At 45.6% G+C, this 19,564-nt stretch overlaps 1 protein-coding gene across 1 annotated transcript in view; it reads right to left on the bottom strand.

Moving 5' to 3' along the window:
- trim37 (tripartite motif containing 37) overlaps window positions 1-19,564 on the bottom strand; it is a 34,893-nt gene that overhangs the window by 14,341 nt on the left and 988 nt on the right. The window contains exons 2-19 of the mRNA XM_080855149.1: window positions 19,356-19,409; window positions 15,636-15,737; window positions 15,324-15,364; window positions 14,771-14,887; window positions 14,275-14,362; window positions 13,380-13,502; window positions 10,784-10,907; window positions 9,415-9,482; window positions 7,401-7,525; window positions 6,940-6,990; window positions 6,732-6,813; window positions 6,432-6,508; window positions 5,378-5,557; window positions 4,439-4,553; window positions 3,982-4,161; window positions 3,147-3,283; window positions 1,968-2,050; window positions 1,445-1,615 (exon numbers count right to left, since the gene is read on the bottom strand). Of these exons, the coding sequence (XP_080711275.1) occupies window positions 1,445-1,615; window positions 1,968-2,050; window positions 3,147-3,283; window positions 3,982-4,161; window positions 4,439-4,553; window positions 5,378-5,557; window positions 6,432-6,508; window positions 6,732-6,813; window positions 6,940-6,990; window positions 7,401-7,525; window positions 9,415-9,482; window positions 10,784-10,907; window positions 13,380-13,502; window positions 14,275-14,362; window positions 14,771-14,887; window positions 15,324-15,364; window positions 15,636-15,737; window positions 19,356-19,376 (1,885 nt within the window). The 5' untranslated portion in view covers window positions 19,377-19,409. The remainder of the gene's footprint in view (window positions 1-1,444; window positions 1,616-1,967; window positions 2,051-3,146; window positions 3,284-3,981; window positions 4,162-4,438; window positions 4,554-5,377; window positions 5,558-6,431; window positions 6,509-6,731; window positions 6,814-6,939; window positions 6,991-7,400; window positions 7,526-9,414; window positions 9,483-10,783; window positions 10,908-13,379; window positions 13,503-14,274; window positions 14,363-14,770; window positions 14,888-15,323; window positions 15,365-15,635; window positions 15,738-19,355; window positions 19,410-19,564) is intronic.

Genomic DNA, 19,564 nt, shown 5'->3' on the forward strand with positions numbered 1-19,564 from the left:
TTCCTGCATTACCAATTCTTATTTTTACTATTGTTATTATTATATTGTTATTATTATTAGTGCTTTGGCAACAGTGTATTGTACATTCATGCCAATAAAGCCATTTGAATTGAGAGAGCGAGAGAGAGAGAGAGAAAGAGAGAGAGAGGGATGGAGAGAGAGAGAGAGAGAGACAGAGATGGAGAGAGAGAGAGAGGGACAGAGAGAGAGACAGAGAGAGAGAGAGAGAGAGAGAGAGAGAGAGAGACAGAGAGAGAGAGAGAGAGAGACAGAGAGAGAGAGAGAGAGAGAGACAGAGAGAGAGAGAGAGAGAGAGCAGAAGAAAGGAAGAGAAGGAGAAGGAGAGTAGAGGGAGAGGAAGAGAAGGAGAGATAAAAGTTAGTTAACAGGTAGTTGCGGAGAAAAGAAATGTGTGACATGAGACGGTAGCCACTCCCTTCCCGACATCAGAGCTGTGCTAGTGACAGACGCTAGCCCCTTAGCTTGCCTTGTCCCATGCTGTGAGTACCAACCCAGTGTAGGATTGAGCCAACACACAACAGGGCTACACACATGGGAGACTTTATGTACAGCAGGGGTACTCAATAGGCGGTGGCAGTTTTGTTAGGCCGATGATTAAATGTAGTACATATTTAAATATAGGGGCAGTTTTGTAAGACCGTTGTTAAATAAATGTAGTAAGTATGACTTACTAAGCGGGGCAACGTAATTCAATTCAAGTGTATTTATATAGTGCCAAAACAATACAATTGTCTTAAGGCGCTTTACAGAGCCCAGAGGGGGGTCGTCTATCAGGGGTACTCAATAGGTAGACCGCGGTCCGGGTCCGGACCCAGACGCAAACAAATTTGGAATTTAAGACAGAGAGGACTGATAGGTTTGCATTTGTGCTGCTTGTGGGGAGCACAAAACCGATGTGTTTAATCTGCAACGAGACGGTTGCCCTTGTCAAAAGTGGTAACGTGAAACTTCACTATGAAACAAAGCATGCACACTTCAACAGACATACCCGCAGAACTCTGAGGTCAGGGGCACAACAATAAACCATCTGCAATCATACCAAGCAACATGCAGTGTAATAGTTAGATCAGCCACACAACAAGAGCATGCATACCTCAACATACTGTGTGAATATGGTGAAAAACAAACACAGGAGCACACTCACTAATGAACACTTACATCAGTTCCTCCGCCTGGCCTTCACACCTTTTATGCCCAAGTTTAAACCACAAAAAAAGTTTCACCTGTTGGGGTGATGTTTTTGTATTTTGACCGTTCCGGACCCTGGACTGAATGGAAATTTGGCGACCTTTTGGGTTTCTGATTGAGCACCCCTGATGTACAGGGTCCATATAGTTGAGGTGTGTGTGTGTGTGTGAGGGTGCGTGTGTGAGGGTGTGTGTGTGTGTGTGTGATTGGTGTGTGCGTGTGCGTCTGCGTGTACCCTGGCTGTGCAGCAGTGTTGGTGGTCTGGGCTGCACCCCCCACAGTGCGTCCATGTGGTTGCGGTCCTTGAGGTCCAGCAGCTGGATGAGGATGACCGGGTCGATCTCCAGCAGCCCACTGGCACTGGCAGCTCCTGCTCCACGCCGGGTCGCCCGCGGGCCAGAACCACCTGCGGGGGGGGGTCAGAAAAGAAAGAGAGAGGTTCAAAGGTAGAACAGTAGAGAGAGAAAGAGAGAGATAGAGGGGTTTAACTTTAGAGAGAGAGAGAGAGAGAGGTAGAACAGTAGAGAGAGAGAGAGAGAGAGAGAGAGAGAGGTAGAACAGTAAAGAGAGAGTTAGAGGTATTACTTTAGAGAGAGTGAGAGAGAGGTAGAACAGTAGAGAGAGAGAGAGAGAGAGAGAGAGAGGTAGAACAGTAGAGAGAGAGAGAGGTAGAACAGTAGAGAGAGAGAGAGAGAGAGAGAGAAAGAGGTGAAACAGTAGAGAGAGAGAGAGAGAGAGAGAGAGGTAGAACAGTGTACCTGTGGCTCCAGCTGCATCCTCAGGCAGGTGTCCTTCCTCCAACTCCAAAATGGCCCCGTACTCCACATCATTCTCACCAGACCTGGAGCACACGCACACACACACACACACACACACACACACACACACACACACACACACACACACACACACACACACACACACACACACACACACACACACACACACACACACACACACACACACACACACACACACACACACACACACACACACACACACACACACACACACACACACGTTTTCTGGCCTATTGGCAATTGACAATCTCCTGATTTAAGTTAACAGTGAATTGTAATGAGCAGAATGTGTTATACCATGATTGCAGGGCAAAGCTATGGCTAACTAACAGGTAATAATGGCACTTTTCCCCTGCTGTAAACAAATAGACAGACAGCCACACTCACTCACTCTAGCTGTATGCTTCCAACACTAAGCCACAGACACCCACACACACACACACACACACACACACAGACACACCCACACACACTCTCTATATTCCCATCTTCTTAGAGATACATTGAGAGTGCTGGCACTACAAGTGGGTTGACACCCATGATTACTGTGACGGGGAGTGAGAATGAATGTATGTGTGTGTGTGTGTGTGTGTGTGTGTGTGTGTGTGTGTGTGTGTTTGAGTAATTGCCTGTGTGCTCTTGCATGTGTGTGTCTGTACTTGAGCGATTGTGTATGTGTGTGTGTGTGTGTGCTTCAGTAATTATGTGTTACATTTAGCTGCTGTCTAAGTTGCAGTGTGACATGCGAGGAGAGGAGGGCCGGGTCGTGATGGCTCTGTCTCAGGCGCGGGGGCGGAGGGAGGAAGATTGGGCCTGGGGGCTTGCTGTAGCAAGGTGGAGTGACTGACAGGAAGCACAGATGTGCGCTACTGGAAGCTGAGTCACAGTGTGCACACACATACACACACACACACACACACAAACATATACACAATTGCTCAAGTACAGACACACACATGCAAGAGCACACAGGCAATTACTCAAACACACAAACACACACACACACACTCTCACTCCCCGTGACAGTAATCATAGGTGTCAACCCACTAGGCCTTCCCCTCCCTCTGAAGGTCTTACATGTGGTGACCTTTGACCTCGACCTTACGCCCATCCCCAGTGGGTGTCATGGTTACGCACATGGTCTCCTCGTCGATGTCGTTCTCCTCCGTGTTGCTGGTTGCTGTGGAGCTGCCAGAGGTGCTGCTGCCGTCCAGAGGGTTCACCTCATCATCCCCCGTCAGACAGTCCACCTCCAGATCACCGTCAGACAGGTCCTAACACACACACACACACACACACACACACACACACACACACACACACACACACACACACGCACGTTAAACACAGTCCACCTCCAGATCACCGTCAGACAGACCTAACACACACACACACACAAACACAAAGGAAAGGAGTTCATGTCTTCGGACCTCTTCTGTTATGTTTGTTCATAATCCACAAGAAAAGGCTTGTGAGACGGCCTGCAGGCTATTCATGATTAAGAAAAATTCTGGGTCTAAAAAAGACTAGTATGCTATGAAACCGGAAACGTGAGACTCATGAAAGGCTGGGGTGAGCAGGCCAATCACCGTCTCTGCGAGCTGCGTGGGGCCGGAGTGTCTTTGTCGGATAGTCCGAAATTTTGGGTGACACTTAAGCATGTAAGGGGGGGGGGGTATTTTACTGCGCAAGGGGCTCTTGTGTAGCTTACGTGCTTACCCGTTGCGTCTAAAACTGAGTATATATCGCCCTTCAGTGTGTGACAGTGTGTGTGTGTGTCGTACGTTGGAATCGTCCTGCTGTGTGTGTGTCAGTGTGTGTGTCAGTCGTACGTTGGAATCGTCCTGCTGTGTGTGTGTCAGTGTGTGTGTGTGTGTGTGTGTGTGTGTGTGGGTCGTACGTTGGAGTCGTCATACTGTGTCTGTGTCAGTGTGTGTGTGTGTGTGTGTGTGTGTGTGTGTGTGTCTCGTACGTTGGAGTCGTCCTGCTGTGTCTTGTCCTCCTCCTCCTCTTCCGTCTTGCCTTCGGTCCCCCCTGTTGTTGGCACCGCCCCCTCCTCCTCTGACTCCGCCTTCTCCGCCCGAGACTCACGCACACCCCCCTTCCTCTGGTCAGGGCTCTTCTCATGGCGGAACAGCTGCATGGCCAGCCTCTGTGTGTGCGCGCACACACACACACACACACAGACACAGACACAGACACAGACACAGACACAGACACAGACACAGACACAGACACAGACACAGACACAGACACAGACACATTCAGTCAAAACTGATGCCTGCACTAGGTAAATTGTGTGCACACACTCCAGCTGGTTGTGGAGTGTGTGTGTATGTGTGTGTAGTGTGTGTGTGTGTGTGTGTGGAGTGTGTGTGCAGTGAGTGTGTGGAGGGTGTGTGTGTGGAGTGTGTGTGTGTGTAGTGTACCTCCTGCAGGTGGTGTATCTGCTGTACATAGCTGCTCTGTGCAGACTCCAGCTGGTTGATGTACCAACTCTGGTCTCTGCACTTCTGGAAGAAGGTCGGCGACCTCACCTGGTACCTGAAGAACACACACTGCTGTTAAACACATCACCGTAAGCTCCACACACACACTCATGAACATACATGTTTGTCCTTGAGCTGTTCTAACCCGAGTATGTGTGTTTTTCTACACAGTTCTAATCTGAGTATGAGTGTGTTATTGTAGAGCGGTTCTAACCTGAGTGTGTGTGTTATTGTAGTATGGTTCTTACCTGAGTTTGTGTGTTTTTCTATACAGTTCTAACCTGAGTACGAGTGTGTTTTTCTAGAATAGTTCTAACCTGAGTATGAGTGTGTTATTGTAGGATGGTTCTAACCTGAGTGTGTGTGTGTTATTGTAGAATAGTTCTATCCTGAGTATGAGTGGTATTGTAGAGCGGTTCTTACCTGAGTGTGTGTGTTATTGTAGAATGGTTCTAACCTGAGTATGAGTGTGTTTTTGTAGAATGGTTCTAACCTGAGTATGTGTGTGTTTTTGTAGAATAGTTCTAACCTGAGTATGTGTGTGTTATTCTAGAATGGTTCTAACCTGAGGATGTATGTGTTATTGTAGAGCGGTTCTAACCTGAGTATGAGTGTGTCATTCTAGAGTAGTTCTAACCTGAGTGTGTGTGTGTTATTGTAGAATAGTTCTAACCTGAGTATGAGTGGTATTGAAGAGCGGTTCTTACCTGAGTGTGTGTTATTGTAGAATAGTTCTAACCTGAGTAGGAGTGTGTTATTGTAGAATGGTTCTAACCTGAGTATGTGTGTTATTGTAGAATGGTTCTAACCTGAGTATGTGTGTGTTATTGTAGAATGGTTCTAACCTGAGTGTGTGTGTTATTGTAGAGCGGTTCTAACCTGAGTACGAGTGTGTCGTTCTGCCGGTCCAAATAGCCCTCGGTGGCGAGGAGGTCCAGTCTGAAGAAGCGGTTGTAGCCCCAGCATTCTCCCACCTCGAAGTCCGACGCAAACTCTCTGATGATGTTCTTACTGGGGTCACTGGAGCCCTGGTGTACCATCTCCACTCTGTACTCGTATCTGCACACACACATTATACACACATAACACCATCTTCACTGTGTACTCATATCTGCACACACACATCACACCACACACACACATATTACACCATTGATGGAAATTGATATCATAATATAATTACCACTGCATGGCAAACATGTATGCTCTCTTGTGTGTGTGCGTGCCATGTGTATTCACAGTCTGGCCTCACCCTCACACATGGCCTATGCTAAACGGAACCTTTCCAGACATCCTCTCTCTACTCATGGGCTATGTAATACACATCACCTTCTTCCCATGATTCCTTTAAGTATGCATGTTCCGGAACATTCCGTGGGGGGGGGGGGGTGGTCACCTCACCTCACCTTCCCTCCCCTCCCACTCACACTCACATGCCCCTTTGCCCACCTTGACCTATCACCCCAAGGTATCCTCCCATGATTGACTAGTATTTAACCTGTAAACAATGTGATGCTCTTTAGTCTTTACCCTGTCTACTTGATGTGGAATTGGCTCCCTGCAGGCGTACGTGAGAAATAAACAACCAATAACTTTGATTCACCTCGTGGTTCTATTGTCTAAAGTTTATCGCCGGATTCAAAGCTATCACCATACACACACATTACACCACACACACATGCACCCTCACACACACGCATTACAGCATACACACACACACATTACACCACACACACACAGACACACACACACACACATTACACCACACACACACACACATTACAACACACACACATTACACCAAACACACACACACACACACACACACAGCACTCCACACCCACACATTACACCACAGACACACACACACACACACACACACACACACACACACACACACAGAAAGCCATATGTATCTCTTGCTTGTACTCACTTGGAGGTTTCAGACAGACCAGCTGACAGCTCCAGAAACACAGAGAGGTAGTTTCCACGCACAACACCGTTACCATCCTAAAACACACACACAAACACAGTATTGAATGTGAAACCGTATTTCATATAGCTACAAGTGGAGTATTGAAATTTGAAACCTATTATGGTCCAGCTTTGATTGACTTCGGTTTTTCAGTAGTTGTGAACATATTAGGTATGTGTGTGTGTGTGTATGTGTGTGGGTGTATATGTATATGTGTGCTTTTGCGTGTGCTTGTGCGTGTGCGTGTGCTGGACTTACAGGGTAAACCTTGAGCCTCCAGCAGAGGCCTGAGATCTGCAATGGGGGGCTGTACACAGGGTCTGCCCGCTGCCGCAAGGTACTGTAAAACACACACACACACACACTGTAACCTTGACTGTAAAGCAGCCAGTAACCCTCGTGGGGGGGAGGGGAGGGGGGCAGACACACTCACCTAAAGCTGGACAGCACGAACACACACACTCACCTAAAGCTGGACAGCACAAACACACTGGAGTCATACGCCGGCACCAGCTCACTGCAAACAGAGAAGAACACACTCATGAACACACACTCATGAACTCAACACACTAAACACTCAGAGCACACACACACACACTCATGAGGAATCACACACACACCATATACCCACAGGACACACACACACCAAATACCCGCACCACACACACACACCACACCACACACACACACACACAACATATAACCGCACCATATACCCGCACCACACACACACACACACACAACACAACATATACCCACAGCACGTGCACACACACACAAGTAATCACAGAACACATCATATACCCACGGCACACACATACGAGGAGTCATACAAAACAGCATATACACACACACACACACACACACACACACACACACACACACACACACACACACACACACACACACACACACACACACACACACCTGGTGAAGTCGGGGGGGACAGGTGTGGTGACGAATGACTGCATGGGCTTCCTGTGGACCTGCTGGAACATCAGCAGAATCTCTGGGCTCTTGGAGATGAGCTCACTCTTACTACAGGACCTCAGCTACACACACACACACACACACACACACACACACACACACACACACACACACACACACATATATAATAACCCCATCAGAAATGAGTGCAGCAGTGTATCAGTCTGGGTGGTCACATAAACAGAGCACACACACACACACACACACACACAGTGACTGATGCTGAACTCTGTTCACACTCACAGCAACTGTAGGTGCAGTCATAATATATATGACTATATACACAGTACCTTGCATAAGTATTCACCCCCTTGGATGTTTTAACCTTTTATGGCTTTTATAAATCAGTCATGGTCAATATAAGTTGGCTTTTTGGACAAATTTATTCACAAAATAGCTCTCTTTAATGTCAAAGTGAAAACAGATTTCTACACAGTTATGTCAATTAAATAAAAATATGTAACCAAAATAAGTGATTGCATAAGTATTCACCCCCTTTATATAGACTGATGTAATTCAACAGAGGTCCAGCCAATTGGTGCTAGAATTCTCAGAATTAGTGAAATGGGAATCAGTGTGCAGTGAATGTGTTTCAAGTGATTGTAGTATAACGACACCTGTGTCTGGAAGGTCCATTCACTGGTCAGTATTCAGTAATCAGTATTCCTGGCTATTGTTAAACCATTAAGACCCCAAATCACTCTAAGCAACTCAGAGAAAAGGTTGTTGAAAAGTATAAGTCAGGGGATGGATACAAAAAAATTTCCAAGGCACTAAACATCCCCTGGAATTCTGTTAAATCCATCATCAAGAAATGGATGGATTGTGGCACATGTGTAAATCAGCCTAGATCAGGCCGTCCTCACAAACTGAGTGACCGTGCAAGAAGGAGACTAGTAAGAGAGGCCCCCAATAGACCTATGACTACTCTGAAGGAGTTTCAAGCTTCAGCAGTTGAGATTGGAGAAACTCTGCATACAACAACTGTTGCCTGGGTTCTTCACCAATCAAAGCTTCATGGAAGAGAGCCACTGTTGAAAAAAAGGGTCGACTAAAGTTTGCCAAATGGCATGTGGGAGTCTCCATGGTCAAGTGGAAGAAGGTTCTGTGGTTTGATGAGACGAAAGTGGAGCATTTTTTCAACAGTGGCTCTCTTCCATGAAGCTTTGATTGGTGAAGAACCAAGGCAACAGTGGTTGTATGCAGAGTCTCTCCCATACCAGCTGCTGAAGCTTGAAACTTCTTCAGAGTAGTCATAGGTGTCTTGATGGCCTCTCTTACTAGTCTCCTTCTTGCATGGTCACTCATTTCGTAAGGATTGCCCAATCTAGGCAGATTTACACATATTCCTTCCATTTCTTGATGATGGATTGAACAGATTTCAGGGGATGTTAAGTGCCTTGGACATTTTTTTGTATCATTCCCCTGACCTATACTTTTCAATAACCTTTTCTCTGAGTTTATTAGGGTGATCTTTGGTCTTCATGGTGTAACAGTAGCCAGGAATACTGATTACTGAATACTGACCAGTGAATGGACCTTCCAGACACAGGTGTCGCTATACTACAATCACTTGAGACACATTCACTGCACACTGATCCCCATTTCACTAATTGTGAGACTTCTAGCACCAATTGGCTGGACCTCTGTTGAATTAGGTCAGTCTATATAAAGGGGGTGAATACTTATGCAATCACTTATTTTCGTTACATATTTTTATTTAATTTACAAACTGTGTAGAAATCTGTTTTCACTTTGACATTAAAGAGAGCTATTTTGTGAATAATTTTGTCCAAAAAATGTTGTCCGTATGGAGTGTATAGAGGTGCATAGAGACGTATGGATGGGGTGTATAGAGGCGTGTGTGTGTGTGTGTGTGTGTTTGGGTGCGTCTGTGTGTGTGTGTGTGTGTGTGTGTGTGTTAAAAGGGTAAAAGTGGTAAATATGTCACCTGGTGTTCCACTTCCTGCAGCAAAGATTCCAACAACTCTGTTTCCTGAGTCAGAGATGTCTTCTGACCTGAACACACACAAGCACACGCAGACACGGTTACTTGTCTACTCACCTGAGTGAGGATGCTTTCAAAATGACAAGAATATTTATTTATTTATTTTTAAACAAAGCGCAGCAAACCAAAACCTTCAATACATTTCACCATTTTCAAAAAGATTTTTTGAAAATGTAAACATGTTTCTAACGGACCCGCTAATGCAGAAGACAGAAAGCACCTAAAGTGTGTGTGTGTGTGTGTGTGTGTGTGTGTGTGTGTGTGTGTGTGTGTGTGTGTGTGTGTGTATATAACCATGAGTCAGTGCGGTTACATGATGGCATAACCCCGATTTCGGCCAAAGCCCAACTTCTCTATCCATGGGGGGTTAACTGCGTTATCTCAAGGTACATGACAGTGACAAATCCAGATCTTGGCTGCGTCAGTTCAAATCAAATGTGGAATGTTTACAAGCGGGAATTTGCTACCGTTGATTATACAGTAGTTGTGAAATGAAACAAAAACACATCACAGTTAAAGTTGTATTAGTATTGATTGATTCACATCGATATGAATGGATTACATGACTAACAAGTGGTGGAAAAGTAATATGAAAATATTTGTTCAGTGAATTAGCACGTTCTGTCCAAAACCGTTGCAGTCAACGTTTCAGTTTCAGTCAACGTTTCAGTATTTCAAAGTCAATGAGAGGGAGCACAAGAACAGTGAGCGTCTAGAAGAGATTATCATATCATAGACATATATGATGCATGTATATATGTCTATGGGCAGGATCTCAAGCATGCGCAAAAGTTGTTGTTGTCCAGTTGTTATCTAGTTTTGAGAGTTACATGCGCGCGTTGTCCGATTTCCAGCCTAATCCGATCACTTATCTGGGGGTGTTACATGAATTGGATCTTTGATTGAACCCCGACTACGCTCGGAAACTGGACACATGTAACCACACTGAGTGTGATGAGCTTGTTCTTCAGCTGGTTGTCCAGTGTGTGTGTGTGTACCCATGAGTGTGATGAGCTTGTTCTTGAGCTGGTTGTCAAGCGTGTGTGTGTGAGTGTGTGAGTGTGTGTGTGTGTGTGTGTGTGTATACCCATGAGTGTGATGAGCTTGTTCTTGAGCGGGTTGTCCAGTGTGTGTGTGTGTGTGTGTGTGTGTGTGTGTGTGTACACACATGATTGTGATGAGCTTGTTCTTGAGCTGGTTGTCCAGTGTGTGTGTGTGTGTGAGTGTGTGTGTGTGTACACATGAGTGTGATGAGCTTGTTCTTGAGCTGGTTTTCCAGTGTGTGAGTGTGTGTGTGTGTGTGTGTGTATACCCATGAGTGTGATGAGCTTGTTCTTGAGCTGGTTGTCCAGTCTTGCGATCATCATCTCCACTGCGTTCCTAATCTCTCTGACGCGCTCATCCTTCGCCCCGCGGACCGCCTCCACATTCTTCTCCTGAAGGGGGTACATCAAACACACACCCTAGCATCAACACACATCACTCTCACTGAACCCTCTCCTGAGGGGGGACAATTAAACATTTTACCAGACGAGGGCAATGTTTAAAAAAAAAACCCCACAGGCCTACTCAGTTACTGTACCTGCAGGTTTCCGTGTATTTCCAAAGTAAACATGAAGAGGTCACAGTGAAGGGTAGCGTGGGACCATTTGGATTCTAAAAATGACTTAGTTCACTGCCAACACTGCGAAGCTGTGTATAAGCACAACTCGGCCACGACTCAAATGATGTTCCACTTGAACAACGGTCATCCGCCCCTGGTTAGTGGCGGTGCTTCCTGCTCTTGGTCTCAACTTAGCATTAACGTGGTGTTAGCACGGAGGAGCTGCAGTCAGTCCCCCCAGGATTTCGCGGGCCTTTTTTTGATAGTTGCGGCCAAAAATTACAGATTTCGCGGGGGCTTTTCCAAAAAGTTGCGGTAAAAATTGCTGTGTTTTTAGATGTTTGTAGCGATGAAATTGTGGGAGCAAGTGAAAGTTGCGATAAAAAGTTGCTTATTTCCCTCTTTGTAATTATAATTGAGTTATTTGTTGAAAAAGAAATAGTTAATAAACAAACATTTTCTAAAGAACCAAACCGTTGAGAAATGGTCCTCTAAATCAGTGGTCCCCAACCACTGGGCCACGGCCCGGTACCGGTCCGTGAGGCATTTGTTACCGGGCCGCACAGAAAGAATAAATAATTTATATCAATTCCGCTGTATTAATTATTAGCGTCTGAAAGGTGTTTTATTTTGAAAAACGACCGGATTTTCCCGGACGTCACATTCGCCTGTGCCTTTTGTCACGTCAAGACGCTTCTCGTTCAAGTGATACGTCACTCACATAAGCCCACAAACTAGCGAAAATTAGTTAAAAAAAAACAAACATCTTTGGAGAGCTTCTTTGCAAAGGTGAAAAGGCCAACTAAGGAGCCAGAAGAGGAGCCTACGACCTCAAAAAAAGAAAGCTTCTTTGAACAGACAATACCAGGAGTCATACTTAAAATACGGGTTTATCGCAACAGGTGATTCTCACGCACCAATTCCGCTCTGTTTCATATGTGGCGACAAGCTAGCACCAATTAAGCCTTTAAAACTGCTTCGGCACATGGAGACCAAGCAACTGATTCAGAGTTTTGGTGAGTTGTATTTTTCATGCACTTTACATTTGTAATACAATGGTGTTGGCAGCAAATTAACTCCACCTAACGTTAGTGTTAGCTTTTGTGTATGAGCAGACCGGGCTTCATTCTATCAAATTCGCGGTTGCTTCACGGGTGCAATTGAATGATTCACATCAATATGAATGGATGACGTGTAAAATGACACCTTGAAGCCAGTCCGTGAAAAAAATCCCTACATTAAACCGGTCCGTGGTGCAAAAAAGGTTGGGGACCCCTGCTCTAAATAATGGTTGCGGATTTATCGGAGGCCGGAAAGTAGAATATCGGCGTCATATGACGTCAAATACAGGGGGTTCAGGAAGTGTAACTTACTTTCAGGCATTGGTAGGGGTACCGAGACCTAGTTTTTAGCCTTATACTGTAGTCTAACCCTAACTCTAAAAAACCTTAAGAAAAAATGTATTCTGACACAGGTGGTCCGTCTCAAACAGGACCACCATCTCAAACGCACACACACACACACACACCATATCAAACAGGACCACCATCTCAAACACACATACGCCCACACACACACCATCTTAAACAGGACCACCATCACCACACTGGCATCAGCCCACTTGAACTCAGGTTAAATGTTCGGTTTAATAGCACCAATCAGACCTGGTACACATTACCACCCATCATTCTACTGCCTGTATGAAACACTCAATAATGTGTGTGTGTGTGTGTGTGTGTGTTTCTTTACTCAATAATGTAGTTGGACACTCTGGCATCAACAGAGATTGCTGGGTGCTCCATATGTGGGCGTAAAAGTGAACAGCACTGACGGACTGACTGACTGACTGACTGACTGACTGAGTGATGATGGGAGAGCCTCACTGTGGGCTCACACTGCCCCCTGCTGGCCACACAGTGAACAGCACTACTGACTGACTGACTGATGATGAGATAGCCTCACTCTGGGCTCACACTGCCCCTTGCTGGCCACACAGGGCATTCTAATCACCAGCTGTGTTGCTGAGGCAGTGTTCTGTGCTCGTCTATTTCACATTACGCTCGGATATATGTATGAGCGCGAGTGCGAGTGCGAGTGCGAGTGCGAGTGCGAGTGCGAGTGCGAGTGCGAGTGCGAGTGCGAGTGCGAGTGTGCAGTGACTGTCGTGTTTGGGTGTTTTTTTTTTATATCTGAAGATGGTTGAAGGTGGTTGATGACTGTTGGTGTGTTAGCTGTATTGTAATGCATGTGCGTGTGCGTGTGTGTGCGTGTGTGTGCGTGTGTGCGTGCGTGTGTGGCAGCGTACTACTTCCTGGACGAGGCTGATGAGCTCCATGAGTCGTCGGCGTAGCTTGGCAACCTCCTCGTTCACCTTGGTAACGTGCTGCTCATAGATCTCTGCCAGAGGCTTGAATGTGTGGCCACCATGCTGCACAGGAGAGAACACACACCAGTGTTACACACACACACACACACACACACACACACACACACACCAGTGTTACACACACACACACACCAGCGTTAGACACACAGACACACACATATTAAACACACACACACACACACACACACACACCAGGGTTACCCAGACACACACACACACACACACACACACACACACACACACACCAGCGTTAGACACACAGACACACACATATTAAACACACACACAAACACACACCAGTGTTACACACACACACACACTCACACACCAGTGTTACACACACACACACAAATATATTAAACACACACACACACACCAGCGTTAGACAGACACACACATATTAAACACAAACACACCAGTGTTACCCACACACACACACACACACCAGCGTTAGACACACAGACACACACATATTAAAACACACACACTCACCAGTGTTACCCACACACACACACACACACCAGCGTTAGACACACAGACACACACATATTAAACACACACACTCACCAGTGTTACCCACACACACACACACACACACACATATTAAGACACACACACACCAGTGTTACACCCACTCACACCAGTGTTATACCCACACACATATAAATTACAAACACACACACACACGTGTCGTACCATGCCGCCCCAGAGGGCACACTGGTGTGTGTGTCTGTCGTACCATGCAGCCCCAGAGGGCACACTAGTGCTGTGTGTGTGTGACGAGTTTGTGTGTGTGTGTGTGTGTGTGTCGTACCATGCCGCCCCAGAGGGCACACTGGTGGCAGATGCACTTCTTGCAGGTCCAGCAAAACACACTCAGCTTCTCGTGGTGGCTCTCACACCTGCAGTGGGGAACACATGGAGCAAGTTTGTGTGTGTGTGTGTGTGTGTGCGCGCACCTTCCCTTATTATGGGCTGTGTAAATAAATACATATACCTTTAGCACTGTAGCCATTTGGTTGGGCAGTTCATATTCCAGCTCCATATGATTGCAATGATTTAGTTTTATAGACTCACTTGTGCTCCAATGTCCTTGTGTTTGCAGAGGTGTGTGTGTGTAGGAGTGTGTATGTGTGTTTGGGAGTGTATAGACTCACTTGTCCTTCTCATTCTCCTTCTGTTTTGAGACACAGCAGACCTGCAGTGTGAGTGTGTGTGTGTGTGTGTGTACACAAACTCACTTGTCCTTGTTGTTCACCTTGTGTTTGAAGAGACTGCAGAGGTGTGTGTGTGTGTGTGTGTGTGCTCACTTGTCCTTGTCGTTCTCCTCATGTTTTGAGAGGTTGCAGAGCTGCAGTGTGTCTAGCTGCTGGGTGACCTCTTCTGCCCAGCGACAATTCACCAGCTCACGCAGCTGCAGAGGTGCCCTGTCACACACACACACACACACACACACAGAAAACATACATACACACACACACACACACACACACACACCCACACCCACCCACACACACACTTCCATTAGTCCCATAAACGAGCGGTGACAGATAAACACACACACATGAGGAATCACACAGAATCAACAGAAACTTTAATGACATCTGATGAAGAAGCCCACTGCATACAAACAATCAATGTTCAATCACTTAGAGGAACACCTCCTCTCTCTTGTGTGTTTGTGTGTGTGTGTGTGTGTGTGTGTGTGTGTGAGGGGGGGTCAGGGCCAGGTCATCTCAAACCTTCTAACCAACACTTGCTAATATTTCCCAGCAAATATTGTTGGGGTTTTTTTTGGGCGGGGGGATTAGTGTCAGTTTGTGAGTGTGTGAATATTGAGCCGTGTGTGCAGAGGGGACTTACCGACAGTGAGGGCACTGGGCTCTCTGTTCTGTTAGCCATCGCTGCAAAACACACACACACACACACACAGTCATATTAGGTATGTTTGAGATAACAGCACTTTCCAAAAGGATAGTACATTTGGACTTGCAGTAAAGTCTCTACACTGTAAACTGGGATAAACCTGTGGATTCTCAGTAAACTCTTTTATAGACTTTACATAATCTATGATATTTGCTCTACAAGTTGAGATTTCAGAGACATCCATCATGATAATGTGTGTGAGTGTGAGAGTGTGTGAGAGTGTGTGTGTGTGTGTGTGTCAACACGTACCCGTATGCAGCTGAAGCAGCAGAGTTTGGAGCAGTGTGGGCATAGTCTAGCATCCCTCAGCTTCTCCATACAGATGAAGCATCGAAACACCTCCGCTATGCTCTACAACACACACACAAATTCAAAAACATTCTTGTAACTCACACACACGATTTCAAAGATACGCTAACATACACATACACACAAACTCAGCTCCCAGCATTAAACGCAACTGTGGAACACATCGTTGAAATTCAGAGGTAGTCCTAGGTTGCTTGACACAAGGCTTGAGGTGTTCTCACAGACTTGAGCACAACATCTTGTTATCTGACTTGCTTAGGGCTCCATCCAGCATTCCTCTGGTGATGGGATTCCTCCTGTGCTTTAAAGGTGCAGTCCGTGATTCTAATCCAATATGCTTTTTTTGTCAAATTAGATTCAACTTTATTATCATTACACAGAGTACAAGTACTGAGACAACGAAATGCAGTTTAGCATCCAAGTGCAAAATAGCAATAAAAGTGCAGAGTATGTGCAAATGTAAAGTGGAATAAGTGAATAAATATGATATGTACAGTAAGAGTTAGAATGTTACACAGAATTGTAATATAAGCAGAATTGAGATTAGCAGCAATTGAGGTAGAAGTGAGGTATGATAAGTATATAAAGTGCATAAATCCAGCGCATTGCTCCTCATGACCCTCGATCAACAGACCAATCAACATGCTTCTTCAGTAGCACAGAAGGGAGGGGTGTAATTTCAGCTAAAATATGAACAACTTTTTGCCAGATTCATAGAGTGCTCCTTTAAGTTATTCCTTCTGTACTGGTGACTCCACGCCATGCTATGTGTTATCATGTAACTGACTGAGACAGAGGAAGACAATCATTTAGGAAGAAACTAGCAACTAGGCTAATTGCCTTTGGGAAGGCTTGCAGAGGACCTGGTGTGAACAGCCACTGGGGGGCCCAAATCTAGGCCTACTTCTTCTTCTTCTTTTTTGTGTTACTAGTGCAGTGCCCGTAGGAATCATGCATTCTGTAGTGTTAGCAGACGTAGGTGTAGCTGTTGGGTAGTGTAATAGCAAGACATATAGGTACAGGTTACACTGAAGTATTATTGTGATGCATGTTTCCTTTTCATTAAGAAATGTTTTAATGTTAGCCTTTTTGGAGATATACCAACAAATAAAGTTTGAGATTATGTAGTGGATGCAGTTGAATATAGATGTCAAAGTTGCTGTCTAAACTATAAACTAAATGTCATAAAGAAAGAAATTATTTAAAATGAAGTTATGGTTGAAATAGGATCACTTCTTTATTGTAAGGGTAAGTGTAGGGTAACGGTGCAGATCCATTCAAGCGATCTGAGCGACGCGATCAAATTCCATTGCTTTGAGTGGGCGTGGTGTAGCGTGTGGAAATAGACTGGACTAGTGATTTTTCAAACCGTCAAAGACGAGAAAAATCGCTCCTCATTTGCATAAGTTTGAGCATGTTCGAATTTTCATCAGGCGCGTCGCTCAGATCGCTGGTCTACGTCACAATGGAGCTGGCTCCCGTTGAAATGCATGGGGTCGCCCAGATCGCGTCGCCCAGATCGCTTGTATGGATCTGCACCGTTAGAATGGTCATGCAGTTGGACTCAAATGTAGGTTCATTTTATTGAATGTATGTAGCCTACTGTACTGTAGGCTACTGTATGACTTCGATGATGCTAGCTTTGACAGCCCATTCTCAGACAGATCGTAATCTAATTATGTCCTTACAATGGGAACACAGTTTAAATACTCTGACTGGAGATGGCGTTACTATCCCCCACCCGAATTCAGTGCAGGACTGGGAGGATAACATGACGACGTGGGCCCAACATAACTTACAGCGAGATTTGCGCATATTTCGTGGACTCCATAGCAACAGATGGGAGAGCAATGGACAATCTGAAAGCCTCCGAGGCTTATCAAAATATTCATATTGTTTATTAGTATAGCGTATTTTTACAGTACATTTTTGCACTTATTTGACTTACAACTTGGCAAACTCATTTCATAAGCATGGTTGAAATGTAACTGTGATTACAGCACTTATTCATGGCATATGCAAAACGCATGAATTTTACTCTATACAACTCTCTCTCTGAATTCATAGTTCGCGAGATATTTCTATTTTATCGTTTGCTTTTGGATTACGCGTGGATTACTATTCCCTGTCTGTTAGATGACTGTACAACTCTAGACATTACTTTGAAACTTAATATAAAGAAGCTTATATAAACGAATAGATAAAATCAATCACTGTCTTAAGATTACCTGAGCAAAAGTCTGTATCTGTTCACCAAGAAGAATTTGAATGCGGACCTCCTTCTTCTGAACTTTGAGTGAAGGCAGGATAGTTTTAATACCGCTAATATTGTTTGTGACGTAATTTGTGACGTCATTTCGGTGCTACGGGAAACGGTAAAATACAAATATCTCGCGAACTATGATTTCAAAAATCTTCAAAATCAAGGATGCACAGGTTCATGACAGGCGTAAGCTACATGCGAAATCTCATAACTAACCTAACTACCGTCAGGGAGATACGCCCTAGACAGACTGACAGACACACAGAGATTCCTGGATTTATAGATAGATGGTGGTTGGCAAGCAACTTTTAGTGTGCATTACCGGCACCTTCGGTACCAAATCTAGGCCTAGCTCCTGAACATCCAGACAATCTGTCTACGCAGTACGCAGTGTAAGTGTGTGTGTGTGTGTCTTACAGTGATAATAACACACCTAATCCACCAGCTCAGGACATTAAAGGTAACCTGATGGATGGTGCCTGCTGAGTTTGATGGACAGCGGATGTCAGAGGAGAGATCAGGTCAAAGCCCACACACACACACACACTGAAGGCTTCGGGTGTACAAAGTTTCTTGGGTCACAAATGTAAGAAAACAAAGAACCCTCCGTGCGTGTAGAGGAGTGGGAGAGGAGGTGTGTGTGTGTGTGTGTGTGTGTGTGTGTGTGTGTGTGGTGGAGTGGGAGAGGAGGGGTGATTTTTGTAAGGCAAGCCCTGGCCTGCTGATCATCCCACCATGATCACATTTATTTGCATAGTATAACAGAGATCACTCCAATCACACTCACACTCACACACACACACACCAGTGATGCGGCACCAGTGATGCTCCGTAAAGCATCGCTTGGCACTGTTAACTTCTAATGATGCTGTGCTGATAATCACACTGAACTGAACTGCTGGGATCCCTGCAGCATCCTCCATGTTGCTCTGTCCCGCTTGGCTGCGTTTGAGTTCAGCCCTAACCCTAACCTCAGTGTGAGGCAGGACCTCTGGCCACGGCCTCCTGCTGTAGTAGTCTCTGGCCGGCCCCATCAGATATTACCAATCACGATCGATTAGGCTCCGGCACGATCAGAGGCTGCTTTATTACCAATCACCGATTAGGCTCCGGCCTGTGATCAATGAGACCTGCCTGCCAGATGGGCTATTTAAAGAGATGAACTGGGGTGGGGGGGTTGCACCTCAGGGAGAGCTGCCCTGCATGCCGCTAGCAGGGAGGGGAGGGGAGGGCTATATCATATCCTCAGCAGCAGGGATCAGTCTACTGGGTCTTAAACAGGCCACAACAGCGGGATGCAAGAATGTGTAGGTGTTTCACTGCTACCCATCTACCTTACCCAGTAGCCAAACAGGGAACACTCCACATGTTTAGAGTAAGACGCACAGGTCCCTTACCTCTACACTCTGTTCATCCATGTCAGCCAGTTTTGTGGCGTCCAGAGTACCGTCCTGCAGGTATGAAGGTGAACATATTAGCACATTCGGTTACCATCGTAACACACACACAGAGCTCGAAATTCACTGCACCTCAGATCAACAATTGACACCACGCAAGTAAACAAAGGGTGCAGAGTGAATAATTTAGAGAGTTTTAATATAGACGC

The sequence above is a fragment of the Sprattus sprattus genome (assembly GCF_963457725.1).
Source record: "Sprattus sprattus genome assembly, chromosome: 1".
NCBI classification, from domain to species: Eukaryota; Metazoa; Chordata; class Actinopteri; order Clupeiformes; family Clupeidae; genus Sprattus; species Sprattus sprattus.